Source organism: Chaetodon auriga, chromosome 5 (assembly GCF_051107435.1).
Source record: "Chaetodon auriga isolate fChaAug3 chromosome 5, fChaAug3.hap1, whole genome shotgun sequence".
Taxonomy (NCBI): Eukaryota; Metazoa; Chordata; class Actinopteri; order Chaetodontiformes; family Chaetodontidae; genus Chaetodon; species Chaetodon auriga.
The window spans coordinates 23,872,689-23,888,905 of record NC_135078.1 but is presented as its reverse complement, the minus strand read 5'-3'; the positions used below and the strand labels follow the sequence as shown (position 1 = coordinate 23,888,905).

At 43.5% G+C, this 16,217-nt stretch overlaps 2 protein-coding genes across 2 annotated transcripts; one reads left to right on the top strand and one right to left on the bottom strand.

Moving 5' to 3' along the window:
- Nucleotides 1-3,582: 3,582 nt before the first annotated feature.
- Nucleotides 3,583-11,347, top strand: fam219ab (family with sequence similarity 219 member Ab). The gene is made up of 6 exons (XM_076730146.1): nt 3,583-3,841; nt 5,016-5,115; nt 6,953-7,058; nt 7,706-7,786; nt 7,880-7,934; nt 9,609-11,347. The coding sequence occupies exons 1-6, from the start codon at nt 3,764-3,766 to the stop codon at nt 9,765-9,767; spliced, it is 579 nt and encodes a 192-aa protein (XP_076586261.1). The 5' UTR covers nt 3,583-3,763; the 3' UTR covers nt 9,768-11,347.
- Nucleotides 11,348-11,389: 42 nt separating this feature from the next.
- Nucleotides 11,390-15,408, bottom strand: klf9 (Kruppel like factor 9). Its single transcript, XM_076730145.1, has 2 exons — nt 14,605-15,408; nt 11,390-13,443 (listed from the first exon to the last, which is right to left on the bottom strand). Exons 1-2 carry the CDS (start codon nt 15,002-15,004, stop codon nt 13,163-13,165), a joined length of 681 nt encoding a protein of 226 aa, XP_076586260.1. The 5' UTR covers nt 15,005-15,408; the 3' UTR covers nt 11,390-13,162.
- Between the last annotated feature and the right edge of the window lie 809 nt (nt 15,409-16,217).

Here is a 16,217-nt window from a genome sequence, read left to right as displayed (position 1 = left end):
TTGAAATAGTTCAATTTTATGCAATCTAAAATTAATTTAGTGGCTTCAATATAAAGCATTTCAAGTGTGTGTGCGGATGGCTGTGTGTTACTCATGTTGTGAGGACATAAATCTGTCTACACAGTATGTTGGGGGGACTTGTCTTCCTTATGAGGACCAAACAGCTTAACATAGATCATTGTTTTTTAGGATTAAGGTTAAGGTCAAGGTTAGGGTCAGGGGTCTCTAGGAATGAATATAAGTCTGTGTAATGTCCCAAGGCGTGATGCAAACATGTGTGTGTGTGTGTGTGTCTGTGTGTGTTTGTGTGTGAAATGGAGAGAAACACTGAGAGAATCTGTAAGTGTTGCTCTGAGGCTGTCTGGGGTTAAGTATGAATTTATGCAGTACATATAGAGAGTGTTGTGCAGGTATCTTCGCTCAAGAGTGATGTAAAGACGTGCAGGGATGAGCTACGTGTGTGTGTGTGTGTGTGTGTGTGTGTGTGTGTGTGTGTGTGTTGATATCTTACTGTCCTTGAGTATGAATAATTAATGACAAAATTCTAATCAGACTTAATCATTTCTTCATAACAGGACCCCTATAGAGTCGTGAACATTCATCACAGTTACACGCACGCAGACAGACAGCTGTTAAATCGATTTTTGACAACAGTGTGGCTCAGATATCACAAATCATTATAATTCTGCATAATTTAGTCAGTATGGATGTTTATCCTGTCAACAGAGGTCCAATTATTGTATGAAACAAGTTGAAATAATGATGGTGATCGGAGAAGCATTGGTATGCATGGCAGGAAAAAACGGTGAGATATACAGTGAGATCCCCCCCCCCCGACTTCCTCTTAAAAGCCCAGATTCTCACATTTCCCAGACACTCAAATGCTGACCTCCAGGTAAGCTCCTATAGTCATATATAATGCATATACAAACGCACAGGTATGGACCTCAAACTGTTTTCATTTAGCAGACTGAGCACTCAATGACCTAGTTGACCCTTCGCACATCTCATTGTCATTCATCCTCCATCCAGCCCGTGTCCCTCCTCTGCTGTAGACTTAGACTGCCACCTGCTGGCTCAACCTTGAATTGTCGCGCTCCCTTAAGTTGGGCCCACTTGGCTGCAGCAGCGGCTGATCCGCTGCCAACGCCGCCATTATTGTGCAGCAGAGCGTGCTATTGCTGCTCTCTGCTGGTATTTCCAGGGAAGGACAATGTGCATTCAGACGTGTCAGTGACTTTCAGTGAGAACGAGTCACCACGTCGGGGATGCTTTTCTGTTCAGAGCCAGGGGTTGTGTTCTTCCCTCCAGAATGTATAATTAATGTGCTCCATGATGGTCATTTGACGGTTTGATTGAGTGTGTGTTTAAAGTTGTGGTGATGGTCATTCCTCTTTCCAAAGTGTGTGGTCATCCAGGAACAGTTAAAAGCATATTGTGCTCAACTATGATTTAAAATAGAAGGCTTAATTAGTTTTTTAATTAATTTACAGACCTGTAATCTGCAGGATAATTGTTACCTGGGGTGGAAACTCTACAGGGATGTGCAGGGAATGGACAGAAATCCTATATTTGTGAAGTTCAAAATGTCTTCAAAATCAGCTCTATGGTCATTTTCCAGGCAGCATTTTCTGTGATTCAGGGGTGAAAATATGCCCTATTGAAGTCCTGCATCCAGAATCTCACCTGAGTACAAATACAGAAGTGTTATCAGTGAAATGTGCTTAAAGTATCAAGACTAAAAATACTCATCATGCGGCTCCTGTCAGACTTTGGTCGAGGTGAAGCTCATTCGAACTACTTTATTTACGGCTGAGCAGTTCATTCTGCAACAGTGATTTGTATTTTCTAAGATAATTGTCTTATCAATTAATTATAGCTGTCAAATAAATATTTTGGACGAAAACGTATTTTCCTCGGAAATGTAGTGGAGTAGAAGTATAAAGTAGAAGTACTTGAGTATTCAAGTAAAGATTTTGACCTTTATAAAAAAAACATAAGATCACCTCATGAAATACACACACAGTGGTGGACTAAACCCAACAGTATAATAAATAAATAGGAGTCATTCGAACAAAAACAGCAACAACATAAACAACTGCTTAGACATGAACGCATCGGCAAAGGTTTGGAATGATAATGATAAAAATTAAACATATTGAGAATGTAGTGTAGTAGTAGTATAATGAAGCATTAAATGGACGTACTCATGTAAAGTACAATACCTCAAAGCTGTACTCAGATGCAATACTTGAGTTAAGTTACATTACACCACCGCAGCAGTTATTTTCATTGTATTACTGTTGCTCTTATTGTGCAAATTACTTATTTTTAAAGATCTTGTACCAAAATTGATCATTTAACATTATCAATTACAAGGTCACAGCTGTAGATTTAAACACACAGCACAGTCTGGTTGTGTTCATTTATTTATTTATTATTTTTTAAACCCACTAACACGTCCTCACAAGTGTTGTTTACCTTGTTCATAGCCAGTGGTGAAAGAAGCCTGAGGCGCTCTGTTCAGCAAAATACTGCAATATAAAAATACTCCATTACTCCACTGGTCCTGCGTTCAAAATTACTCGAGTAAAACTACAGAAGTATCATAGAAATGTAAATGAACAATAAAAGCTCTCATAATCCCCAGTCACCAGTTTCAGAGTGATATGTTGTAATGTAATGTTAATATTATTGTTGATAAATGGAGCATTTTAAAGCTATCTGAGTTGCTTGTTGTGTAGTTTAATCTCAACACAATAAATCACGTTATTAGAAGTAGAAGTGTAAAGCATACTCACTGTATAAGTATATTTAAAGTATGCTTAATTGTACTTGAGTAAATGTACTCAGTATCTTTTCACCTCAGTTCATAGCGAACAGGATGCTGAGTGATGCCTGGTGTCAGAAAGCTGTCATATAAAGTAAGTGATCGCAGTTGTTCAGTAGGAAACTGAAGATACTCATTTTCCACAATATAATGCAACACATACGTTTTGTCCCTGATCAATTAATTTCTGGCGCTACAATTAATTGGATCCAAGATGTTCATTTGATTAATTTACTCATTTCTAATTAGAATTCCTGTGTGAAGACAAGTCTGTTAATTGACTTTGGGGATGATGGGTTGTGGAGTGGTCTGCCTTTGGTCATTCTTGTATTTCTGTAATAAAGGAATATCTTGTGTATTAACAGGTCCGCAAGGCTTCAGCTGAAGTTAAACGAATTTCATCAAAGTGTGTCAGGATAAAGACTCATTTTAAAGAAGACTTACTTCGTTTTTGAGGATGTGACAGTGGAGATCACCTCAACCTCTGGCTTCATTTATTCATTTACATTTGATTTGAGACTCATCACCTACTCCAGAGTTGTATATAAAATATACAACATACAAAAACAACAAAATGCCACATACATAAATAGTTCTATTGATATGATGGTGATTATAGGTCTTTAAACTCAATTACACTGACAGACATTTACTCACATTGCCTGGGACCACTTTGGTCCTCTTCAAAAGGCCCCTTCTGGGTCCCCGGACCCTAGCTTGGGATACCCTACCCGGAAGTGGGTGGTGGAGTCACCGTCACCCAACTGGTCACACCACCGTCGACATACTGCCTGCTGGGATGCTGCTCGCCGCCGGAGAACCGCAGAGACGGTTAGATATCTGAGATCCGTCACAGTGTCGGTGAAAACTCCTCGAAACGACCCGCAGCCAACAGTCAGTTTGTGGGAAGGAGGAAAGAGGCGCGTTGCCAAAATGATGGAGGAAATAGACAGATTCCAAGTGCCGAGCGCCGTGCAGGAGGCGGAGATGCAGGCTGAGATGCAGCCGCTGGTGAGCCCCAGTTGAGATAATCAATCAGTGTTTCGGTCTTGTTTTCTCATTTAAAACATTATTATTATTCCAGGATGCTGCGTCCACGAGGCCTGCCATTCAGAATGTTCCGCTTTGGGATGCCGACAATCCATCACCTGCCATGCGTAATATTGACTGATGTACCAATAGAGCATTTTCAGCAAGTTTTTCGGCTTCAGTAAAATGTTAAAATGACTGAGTAAGATGTCAGATTTTGGCTGATTTGCTTATAGTCTGGTGGTTTTTGTTGTGTACTGCAAGCAGCGTCCGGTCTGCTGCGTAGTGAGCAGCATCCGTCATGTCTGGCGAAAACAAGCATCACATCCCAACGCGGCTGCTGCTACATCCTCAGCATCCATGCAGCAAGTTGCTCCGGCTTCGACGCCACTTGCGTCGCCTTGACGCGATCATTGAGCGGCCTTTCGTGGCAAATATGTGCTCGTATGTACCCGACAAACCGCTGTCTTAAAGAAATCAGTGGAGATGATCCGGCGGTGCGCTCCGTGGCCTGTAGCGGGGCCCTGGGTTACTGCAGCCTGCAGGGCGGCCTCTGCTGCCCACGGCCGGGGCCGTCAGAGAGCCAGACTGGACCCAAAGCAGTCTGACCTGCTGTCTCCAGGCGTCCCCAGACCTCCATTCATCCCCAGTCATCATGTCTCCTCTGGTAGATAAGCTCATTTTTCTGCCTATCTTTGTCCTCTGGATATAAGATGTGGATTTTAAGGAGTGTTTCCCAAACTGGGATCCAGGGACTTCCAGGAGTCCTCCAGAGGATCCCACAGCATCCTGAAGAAATCAGGCATCACTCTAATAGCTCGTTTGATTCACTGTTTCATTCTCAGTCTTATCAGTTAGAGGTACCAATGACAAAGCTTAGTTTACCCATAAAGCTTCATATCATCCATCTCTCCAAGAAGCATGTGTGTGTCCGTCTGAATATCTATCACTGTCCATATAATGCTTCACACACTGGTGCTCATGTGTAGAAGAACTCTTCAACACATGTTTTATCTATTAATGAGTTGTTTTCTTCACATTGTCTGGGCATAGTAGGCTCTATTGTGCATTACAAAAATACATTAATTATTCATCGATGTCTCAGTAATGTACATTTCTGCTCATCTTTCGGTCCGACTCCCTCATTTGTCTCCAGGACCCGGCCTCGTCCACGGCCTCAGAGGCAGACTCAGACACCCGAGAGGGGGAACCTGTCACTATCAACTACAAACCCTCACCCTTGCAGATGAAAATAGGTGAGTAAGAGCTGCAGTATTTGCAGGCTAACGTGTGTAATCGTCCGTAAACCCACTGTTATGTGTAGATGTGGGAAATTCTCTAGACAAGGTGTTAGAGGAATCTGTATACAGACGATTTCCTAGTGTGACGGCATTTGAAGAGAGAGGATCAGTTTTCAGAGTGCTTCTCAATCACAGGGCGAACCAAGGATGTGCTGATATGTTGTGGTTTAATCATCCTTGCTTTGCTGCTAAGCTATGAGTAAAAAGTACCATAAGCATCCACTTTAGGGCTGCAGATTATTTTCACTGTGAATGAATGAGTCAGTTATTCTTTTATTCATCCACCAATCGTTAAGTCTGTAATGTGTCAAAAAATGCTAAACTCTAGTTCCCAGAGCAAGGTGTTACCCAGGTGATGCCTTAAAATCAATTTGTTTTCTGAAGAGCAGCCCCACACACCCTAAAAAAAATGAATTTACACTCACATAAAACAGGAAAAAGCTATAAATCCTCATGTTTTAGAGGCTGGAGGTAGCAAAGCTTTGGAAAAATTACTTAAAAAATCAACTCTCAATGTTGTTGTCCATTACTTTTTAATCAGCTAATTGATGAACGCACTAATTGTTTCAGCTCTAATCTATTTAATTGCTTTACTTATGGATATCCGTGGTATGAGATGTTAACCGCTCCGATCTGTTTTACGTTTGGGAATTTGAGTCTCTTGTGTTTATGAAAAACTACGCTCCTTAAAGGCTCCTTTCAGCACCTTGGACAGAGTCCAGTGGTGAGCAGCAACGCCTCTTTATTTGTTTTTTACTCCTACTGTAATACTTTCTCAGCCAAAGCCTTTAAGAACCAGGAACATTGAAAATGAGTAAACCACTCAGTGATGCAAGTGAGGGCATGAAAAAAGGTCGTTTTTGAGATGTAACTGCAGCGTTCACACGTGGGGAACAATCTCAGCCACTGCAGGAGTTCATTTCATGCTACATCTGTCCTGACATAGACCACAAAGATGGCGACACTAGTACTTCATATTATTCCATTTAGCCTCTTTTAATGACATGTAAACGCTGTCATAAAATGTCCTGTGTATAAAACAAAATTTATATTGCTTTAATTATACACGCTTGATAAATTCGGCAGTTTCCTTTTGTGACCTTGAGATGGAAAAGGCTTTAATCTAGATTAGATGGCTTTCTAGAAATCTGGATTAAACATGTAATGCCATTAACTGGTGACACAATAGACATTAGACCCATTTTCTAGCCTCACTAATGTATTATGTTGTAGTTCATCGCTGGCTCAGACTAGACTAATAGCATTAATTTAGTCATTCGTTATCTGATCGGTGACGAGAATCAACAAGCGGGAGAGAGAGCCGAGTCTGTCCTTTCTGTCTCATGGATTTTCTTTTCTATCATATTACATAAATTAAAGAACTCCCTTCAGTTCCAGCAGCAGCGATCATCACTTCCTGATCAGCTGACCACTGAAGAAAATCCCTCCAATGAACAGCCTTGATGTCCTGGCTTATACTGTGCTGCGAAGGCCTTGTAGTAGTTTGTGATAATGTTCAGGAAGAAAAGATGTCGCAGTTCTCTCAAAGTGAAAATTGGCCTTAAGTAGAATTCAGTGCAGCTCCTTTGCCTGATTGTCACACTTCATGATGAGTGTGTGTGTTTAAATTTTATCACCTGAGGAGGAAAAATGTCGCGCAACAGAAGGTTGTCAGCAAGTTGTAAGTCTTACAAATAGATGACACAAAAGTCGGCCTTAATCCATCACTTTTTAGTGCTGTTTGGAGCTAACCTGGTGTGTGTGTGTGTGTGTGTGTGTGTTTCCTGTGCAGAGAAACAGAGAGAGCTGGCCAGGAAGGGCTCATTGAAGAACAGCAACACTGTAGGAAGTCCAGTCAACCAGCAACCCAAGAAGAACAACGTCATGGCGAGAACACGGTACGACGCGAGCGCCGCTGGCGTCTTTCTGATTGATTACGGTCATTAAATTGCCTTTTGTTTTAGTGATGAACTCGGTTTAAGTCTTATTCTGGAGTCGCGTTGCACTGTTGTGATTAGCTACTGGCCAGAGGCCCCTGACGGACTGATTTACTTAAAAAGAGGTAAAAGTTGTCGTCTGTCTCTGCACTTGATTAACGTAGAAATATCTTGTAATGGTATAAGTTAAAGAACAGCAAACAAAGCCACATAACTAAAGCTAAACCTCCTTTAACTCTGTGTGGCTCTGCTCATTGTGTTCAGTATGTTAATGCGTAAGATCGGAAACATGTTTTCAGGGACTTGACGAAATTGATTTTGCACTCGTGTCATCATCTCAGTCTGTCAGCGTGGCGGCCAAGAGGACAGTTATATTGATTTTAGGGTTTGTAAGATGTCTGAGGCAGAAATTAGACTCTTTCATGCTCCTGTTGTTCCTGCAGTTGAGCGCTGATGCTGCCTCCAGGCCCGCCTGCCTTTTCTTTCAGCATCTCTGCCAGTCTCGCTCTTGCTCACCTCTTCCTGTTTCTATTTTCCCTCCTCCACCTCTTCCTCCCCCCTTCCTGTCGTATTCTGCTCCTCTGGCTCTCTCTGCTCCCTCCCCACAGGTTGGTAGTGCCCAATAAAGGCTATTCCTCTTTAGACCAGAGCCCAGACGAGAAGCCCCTGGTGGCCCTAGACACAGACAGGTGAACACAAACACACATTAACACACTTCTCGCCACATAAACACACAGATAATGAGCTAACTTGTGCTTTTTTTGTTGTTGTTTTGGTTTCAGTGATGATGATTTCGACATGTCCAGATACTCATCGTCGGGATACTCCTCTGCCGAGGTGAGATTTGTGAAATGTCTGCTTCATCATCTCATTCGCTCGCTCCTTCGCCTCCTTTTCCTCCATTTTCTGTTATTGTCGAGAGGCCAAGAGTCGGGATTTTATAAGCCAGTCTTGAAGCAAAACCCATTTATATCCATCCTGCTCATCCATGTTAATTCTGTAGGCGTGTGCGCTCGCTGCGAGTGCATGATCACACTGCAGACGCACCTGCACGCAAACGTGGATGAGACACAAAGCGGGAAACAAATGAAATGTCATCTCGGGGTGTCTGCACCTGAAAATCCTGTTTTCAACGCTGCTGCCAATATGAATGCGAATCACAGACACGTCGTTATGTTTATTCTCCAGAGGAGTCCTCATTCCCACCCTCCACATCCGCTCTCTGTCTGACAAGGCCAGGCTTGTGGATATATTGTGGGTATATGGCACCATGTCGTCATAAATAATAAGTTAATACACGGTAAATGTAACCCAGTTGAGCTGTTGTCTCCTCTGTCTACAAGCTAACAACAGGAAGTTATGAGTAAGCAATACACCGTAGCAACGGTGCTGTGCTGTAGCTTAACCCTTCATCACCTGAGGCTGCCTGGATTTATTCTGCAGTTTTGGCTGTTAAAGTGTCAGACTGTGTGTTTTGGGTGTGTAACAGCTTGCAGTACACAGTTTATCTGCAGCAGACTCGATGGTGAACAAAGCTTAATGCTGGGATTTTGAATGGAGACGTTGCTTCTGTTTTACATGCAAACAAAGGCATTGTTTGGCTAAAAACAAATCACACCAGGAGAGTCGTCTTGTTCATGACAAAGCTCCAAGTGATGATCCTTGTAGCCATCTGTGAACGAGCCTTAACTCACTTTGCCATGGTTACCACTGGAAACTGTACCCAGTGTGAGTCACGAGCTCAAAACACTTGACATTTGTAAGTTGTAGATTGTCTAAATCTGATGAAGGCGGTGGAAAGATGGAAAAACAAACCCTGACTCAAAACAGCACCTCGTGGTTAATGCGTTTCTGTTTAAGCAGCCAAGCTATAGCATGTTTATAGAGAGTTTAGAGGTGCTGGTAGGCAGATTTTGTGTCCTTTGGACAGAACCAGGCTAGCTGTTTCCCCCTGTTTCCGTTCTTTGTGCTAAGCTAGCTTCATATTTATGTTCAGATGTGAGAGTGGCATCAACCTTCTCTTCTTAACTCTCTGCCAAAATGTTGAACTATTTCTTTAAGCGCTCTCGAAATGTCTCTCAGGCCATGTTAGCTTGCTAATTTTAACAGTAACAGAAACACATTACAGCAATTTGGCCTTAAACCCAACCAGCGCTGCCAAATTTGAGACCTGAATATGATGCATTTCATCCATTACTGCGAGCTCATCAGGCTGATTTACACATCAGCTGCACTCTTTAGCTCTCCCCACCCTAACCCTGCAACACAAGGCAGATATGGAAGTTTCTTAGTAAATTGCATTATAAAATAAGCAAACCTGAACCTGAGCTGAAAGCTGTTTGCCGCAGACTATCTGGACCTGTGTTGAGTAGCTAATGGCTGATTACCTCACACACTGATGACCTGCTTCAGTGTAAAGTTGTGGGAGTAACTGGTAGCAAATGCTCGATCCTGGTCCTGGAAACGCTGCTCCAACACATCAAACTCCTCCGTCTGTCCTCCCTTCTCCAGCAAATCAATCAGGATCTGAACATCCAGCTACTGAAAGATGGTTACCGCCTCGACGAGATCCCCGACGACGAGGACCTGGATCTGATCCCGCCCAAATCAGTCAACCCTACCTGCATGTGCTGCCAGGCCACCTCCTCCACCACCTGTCAAATACAGTAACCCCCACCCCTTCTGACCCTCTGCCCCTTCCCATTTCCACACAATATAACCCCCAATCTTCATCTGCTGTGAGTTTACTTCGCCAGAGTGGCGACAGTGAAGAATTGGTAGAGTATCGTAAGTTCTATGATGATAACGACAATGAGAAATAATCACATTAACATGTAGAAAGTTTGATTTCAAATCTAGGAGAAGGAACGCACATGAAAATAATCAATATGTCTTTAAACTACGAGTAAAAGTGGTGGTTTCCTCCTATGGTAGGACGTGCACTCGTGTCTGAGAGCCCTTCTCCTGGTGAACATGATGTAACAACACCGATATTAGCAGACAGAAACAAAAAGGCCAGTTGATGCTGTCGAGTGATTTCCATTTTCCCCAAAGAGTAAGAAACATCTTCACAACTGTTCTGCTTTCCTCAAATCTGGGTTGCATTTTTCTAGGTAGTTTTTATTTAAATGCTTATTTTTTTTAAACCCGAGGGGTCTGTGCGATTGTACGTGTCGACGCGGAGATGTTCTCGAAGCTGCAGCCTCGGCACCCCGCATGGAGGATGTCTGGTACTGCATTCATCGTACTGTACAGGGTTGTTATGTAGCACAGGCCAGGCCGTTGCACTCATCCACGCCACCTTCAGCACTGAGGGGAGGAATGTATGAACATGAGTGGCTGAGGAGCAAACTGCATGAAGAGCACTGGACTGAATCATTGAATGGAAAATAATGAGCAAGTAGCTTGTTGCACATTTGATTTCTGCCCCGTTTCTATTGTGCAGTCACACGATACCATTGTGGCACGAGCTTGACTTGTATTGTTTTGGAATTTGCACATTTTGTTGTTGGTTTTTTTTTTTTTTTGTACTTTTCGGGCCCGTATCTGTGTACTCTTTCCTGCATAGCAGTGACAGTGTCTTATCTGAAATGAACTGTATCAAAAGGGAAGATCACATATCGCCGCAGCGCCCCTCCTCACACATGATGCTCACATGATTCCTGTAGGGCCGGCCGGGGGGGGGGGGGGGGCTTTACATGGAGTTTTCAGCACACACTGTTGTGTTTCTCCCCCACAGACACACACACACACACACACACTATTCTCCGTGAGATACCTTCATCCCCATTTGTTTTCACACATGCATGCACACAGACATCCAGTGCCAACGTAAAGAGCGAGATGACGCGTGTTTGTCTCTTTTGACCAATGGTTGGAAATTGTAATCGCAACAACGAGCATCATCGACTCGGAGCACTAATATCCCTCATTTACGACTCTCCCTCCCTTAAATCGGTTGAGTTATTTGCAATTAGGGTATGCCTTAAGTACAGAGAAGTTTAAATAAACGTGTGTATTTATTGCCATCTTGATCATTTAGTTTATTTGAAGAGCATTTGCTGTCTATGAAGTTATGTTTTTGTTTTTTGTTTTTTTTTTACATTTAGACACGGGTGATAATTGTTTTTCTTTGATTTTCCTTTTTTAAAAGATTTTCTTGTATTGTAAACACTTCCATTACAGTATTTAACAATGTTATTGTTATGTGCGGTGTATGAAAACAATAAATAAAACACAAAGCTAATGGAGCTCTCTCTGCTCTGCCTCGCTGTGTCTCCTCGCTGTCTGATGTGGTAATGATCTGAGCAGATGTTTAGAAAGAAAAATAATTTTAATGTTAAACCTTTTGAGCGGTAATTCTTACACAGCTATGGATATTGCGATAACTTGGGCTCTGCATTGACAGTCCCTGATTACAGTACAGTAGCATCAGAAGTAAGGGTGTTAACCTGAAAGGCACCAACATCTAATCACAGTTGTCATAATGCCAGAAAAGAAAAACAGCATTTCACTTTACAAATGTGTATTGATTGTGTCCTACGGGGTTGACCATACCTGACTTTACAATCTGTCTGGACATTTGAATGCATTATGTGGCAAGTATAAAAAGAAAAATGACATCAACGACGTTTCTGGCTCCTGTAGTGGACCAATAAGACCTCTCATCCTGTTAGTAACATTATAAAAGATTCCCGGACGATTAAAAAATACATTGTACCAAAGGAACACATACAAACATGCTACATGGTGTAATTCATAGATTCAAAAACCAACCAATCAACAGCATGCCTCAAAATGCTTGGACAGAAAATAAGTTTTATGACTTCCTGTTGTGAGAAATGTTGTGCTTCCACATCACCACCAGGGGGCGTCGTAGTGATTGAAAAGAGCATGCCGCACGTTTTTCCCTGATAAGACGCAGTCCAGAAACAGAGTAAACAAAAGTTAGTTTCAATGTACAGCAACTGGCACTGGTGGCGTAAAGACAGTCATTGATATCCAAGCTGAATATCAACAGAAAGAATCAGACCGTGTTCGTTCAGGTAGTTTTTTTTCCAAAGGTTGAAAATGTAGAAACTCCTCTCTGCTACAAAACCCTTGAAAGGCACAGACCTGCTTGTTTACAGTGAATGTGAATCATTATGGTCTTAACACAGAAAAGTGCTCAGACCAACTTTACCCATTAAAGGCTTTACCCTGTTATGTTTTCCTGCACTATTGACACAATTCAAGCCTCAAAAAGCAACACAAACGGTGACAGTTCCCATGAGGTTATGTGTTATGGTCTAACCAAAGTACTCTGAAGGTATTTTGGTGCAAGTGTTTGCAAGTTTATCATGATGTCACAACAGGAAACACGCTGCCTAAACCTACAAGCTCACAGTATACCTGATTTACGAAGCCCATAGCAAAATGTATGAAATTAAATACGCTCTGTAATTCTCTGTATTATAGCTTTGTCTTATTACTCTCTAATAACAATTACCTAGCGTATACTGAGTATATCATCCATCTGAAAAGTAGTCTGTTTAATCTATTTACATGAGAATACTGCTATACTGTACATTCGCCTTGTGCTGGCCTGGACAGTAACTGTACAAGTATGAGTGTGCAAAGGTTATATTGACTCGTCCCGAAACTCCTCGGCCCACTCAGAATGTCTCGGCTTTGTTTTCCCGTCTTCACCTACGAATGAAATCTGTGATGCAGAGTGAACGCGTGTAGTGCTGATGAAAACTGTATGTACATGAATGCCTCCAGAAAAATTGTTCCAGAATAAAAAACTCAACACAAAGTAAAATAATTACAGATGGCAAAGCAACTAGAAGCTGTCTGACAGACCCTGAATAATAAATACCAATCACCTCAGGGGGAAGCTCTAGTTTGATAGGCGTTATGCTCAAAGCTAGCAATCTGCCTGCTGCTGCTGCACAATGGTACATGCATAGAAACACTTCTTAAATAGTGGTCTGGCTGGCTTGACAGGATTGTGTAAAAGTACCCACCACACATATGGGTGTGTCTATATATGTGTATATATATGTACAGTATGTGGGTGTGTCTCACACCCCTGCAGGACTTTGGTCTCCAGAGTCAGTGGAGGACACCGACACGGAGCAGCGGCGTCTCTTGGCCGCGCTGGAGCCCTGGAGCATGCTGGGATGGAAGCCTGCGTGTCGCCGGGCATGTTTAGTCAGGTGGTCGCTCCTCATGAAGCACTTGTCGCACAGCGGGCAGTTGAAGCGCTTCTCGCCGGTGTGCGTGCGGTAGTGGCGCGTCAGCTCGTCCGAGCGCGAGAACTTCTTGCCACAGTCTGGCCAGGTACACTCGAAGGGGCGCTCACCTGAGGACGGACACACACACAAACACAGGTTTCATGTTGCGGCGCTTTTAAGGACGTCGTTTCCTTTCTACGTGTTTTCTTGTGAGCTTCCCTTTGCAACATGTAATGAAGACACAAAAATGTTAATTTACCAAATAAAGAAATGTACGCCATCTTCCTCACTGTGATTTCACTGCAGTCAGACCAAAGAGTCAGACTCCCTGTCAGACCCCTTACAGACGAACTGTTACAATAACAGAAATACAAAACTAGCAAATAAATGGGGGGTGGGGGGCTACAGAGCACATGAAAGCTTCACAAATAGATGTTTTTGTTTTTTGGCCCTCTCTGTCTTGGGAGGACCTGCACAAACAACATGTTCTGGGAACAATAACAGAACATATTGATTTAGAAATGGTGAGTCATCACACAGCTCTGTGAGTAATAAAAAAAAAAGACCAATGGCCGCCCCCTCCTCCTCCCACACGTGCTCCATTGGACCACATGTCTGCCCTTGTTTACAACCCGGCGCGAGGGGAGTGGAGAAGAATGACGTATGAGGAAATAGTGGTGCAGGGATGGTTACCTCCGGACAAGAACATGTGGGGACACCAGTGTCGCAGTGACCTGCATGAGAATCACCGGCCGAGGCGTCCACGCGCGCTGCTGTGTTGTTCCTCCGCGCGTGTAAACACAAGAAAGGAAGCACCTCCCGGAGAACAGCCGCCATCAGCAGCCATTAGAGGCAAATGTGGGCGGTGGCAAGCGGTGATCGCAGCGGGTGCGTGTCAGCATCATATTAAAATACCCCACCCACCCACACCCAGCCACCCCTCCCCCGTCAGCCAGTCACACCTCCAGCAGGGGCTAATTCACGGGACCACCGTTCCCATAATCTGTTACTCATTTGCAGGGACGTGTTGTCCCTCACCCCCGTGGACATCAACATGAACCGCTTGGCAGCGTTCAATGTTAAATCCTGAAGTATGAAATCACAGCTTTCTAATGACATCATTACAGCTGGGACTATTTTGTCTCACAGTCCCGCTTGGACGCTGTCCTAGAAACAGTTTGGCCGGTGATGTCAACATGCGCCTGAAAGACTAAATGATGGCAGAAGTGACGCAGAGCGGATTCGCTGTCTCAGCACAACCGAGTTTGTCCGGCGGAGCCTCCACTTACCGGTATGGACCCTGAGGTGGGCTTTGAGGTGGGACGACTTGCCGTACATCTTCCCACAGCCCATAAAAGGACAGCAGTGTCTCTTCTCGGGCGACTCCTGTCTCGCCGCCGCCGCCCTCTTGTTCCGGGACTGTTTGGGTGCCACCGAGCCCCGGCCGTCTCCGCCGGCGTTCAACCGGCAACTCCCCCGCTCCACCTTCTCCTGCGCGCCGGCGTCGCTGCCCCCGAGACATCTGCCGCCCCCAGCGCCGATAGCGCCTGGGCTGCATTTGTTCAAGTCCAATAAAATCATCGCCACCATCAGCAAAGTCCTGTTCTCCTGGTTCTCTTTCAGCATGTCCTCTGTGCGACCCGGTGGTCGGCTCGGGACACGGTCTGCAGAGACATCAAGCTCCGACATCACTACAGCAGGTCCGGACGGAGGACAGGGACAATGGATCTAGAGTGTCCAAAACAATCCAACAAAGGGGATTTGGTAAAGTAATCAGTCCGCGGTCCTCCCAGGAAACATGTGGTTAACCATCCACACGTGTCGTCTTCAATGTGACGATTCCGCAAAGGCTGCGTTTTCTTGTTGAGCTTGCAGGGTGGATAAATAAACACTCCCACAGGAAAGATAGCACTCTGAGTCGTTCCCGGCTCTTCCTCTCTCCTTCTCCCGCTGGCTCCTCTCTTCTATCTGCCGCCGGAGCAGTAAAACGCTCCGTTTAGCGCCCGAGCTATTGTGTCTGCGCGTATTCCGCCTCTCTGCGCTCCCACACATGCGTCAACTTGTCCTATTTTACTGCGAGCAACACATCTCTCAACTCCAAGAAACAATTTCGCGGAATCCCACGGTGTCATAAGAAAGCGGGGCTGTGATTGGCTGGGGAGAAACATGACTCGGTTTTTGGAATTGACTATTCACATGACTGAATGATGAGGCGCTGGGCCAATCACAGGCAGGGATTGGAGAAAGGAGGGCAGGACCAGGTTGATGCTACGTTCAAGTACATAAAGGGAAAAACAGGCACCGTTGTCCAAAATTGATTTTGAAGTCTCTGCTAAAATGGCAGACTTAGAAATGGAAAATATAAACATGACAATATATAATCAATTCATCCAAATCATCAGGTATTATGAAATATCGTTACATTCACAATTACAATTCAAAAGTTTGAGTTAAAGATCCCAAAGAAGAAGAATCTTCACAGACACAGAAAAACGGAATTCTGTGTGTTCAATCATAATTGAAACTATTTAGCATCAGTAAAAAGAATCATTTTTGTTGTTGTTGTTGTTGTTGTTGTTGTTGTTGTTGTTGTTGAATTGTCTGGATTTGATGTTAGTCTGCACTAAAATGTCTCACCAATCATCAGTGATTTTATTCTTATGTTCTGAATTCCAGTGGTGGAATTAAATCTCTATTTAACCTGGGACGTTCATAAACTGACACTACAAATGGGATTAAAAATCAAACATTGCTGAGAAGTTTATTGTTTATTTATGTTTAATAGTTGGATAACGTGGAGGGAAAGATGTAGAGCAAATAAACTGTATACATTTGATCCCGTTGATTTTATATGTCTTTCTGTGCACATTTTGAAGCATATTTATTCTTGAATGCTCGAAAC

What these genes read in the sequence shown, in the direction of transcription:
- fam219ab (XM_076730146.1), top strand. Translation starts at nt 3,764, where the DNA reads ATGATGGAGGAAATAGACAGATTCCAAGTGCCGAGCGCCGTGCAGGAG. An exon ending in AACGTCATGGCGAGAACACG is followed by an intron (nt 7,059 to 7,705) that starts GTACGACGCGAG and finishes CCCTCCCCACAG; the next exon opens with GTTGGTAGTGCCCAATAAAG. An exon ending in CGGGATACTCCTCTGCCGAG is followed by an intron (nt 7,935 to 9,608) that starts GTGAGATTTGTG and finishes TCCCTTCTCCAG; the next exon opens with CAAATCAATCAGGATCTGAA.
- klf9 (XM_076730145.1), bottom strand. Translation starts at nt 15,004, where the DNA reads ATGTCGGAGCTTGATGTCTCTGCAGACCGTGTCCCGAGCCGACCACCG. An exon ending in CCACCTCAGGGTCCATACCG is followed by an intron (nt 13,444 to 14,604) that starts GTAAGTGGAGGC and finishes GTCCGTCCTCAG; the next exon opens with GTGAGCGCCCCTTCGAGTGT.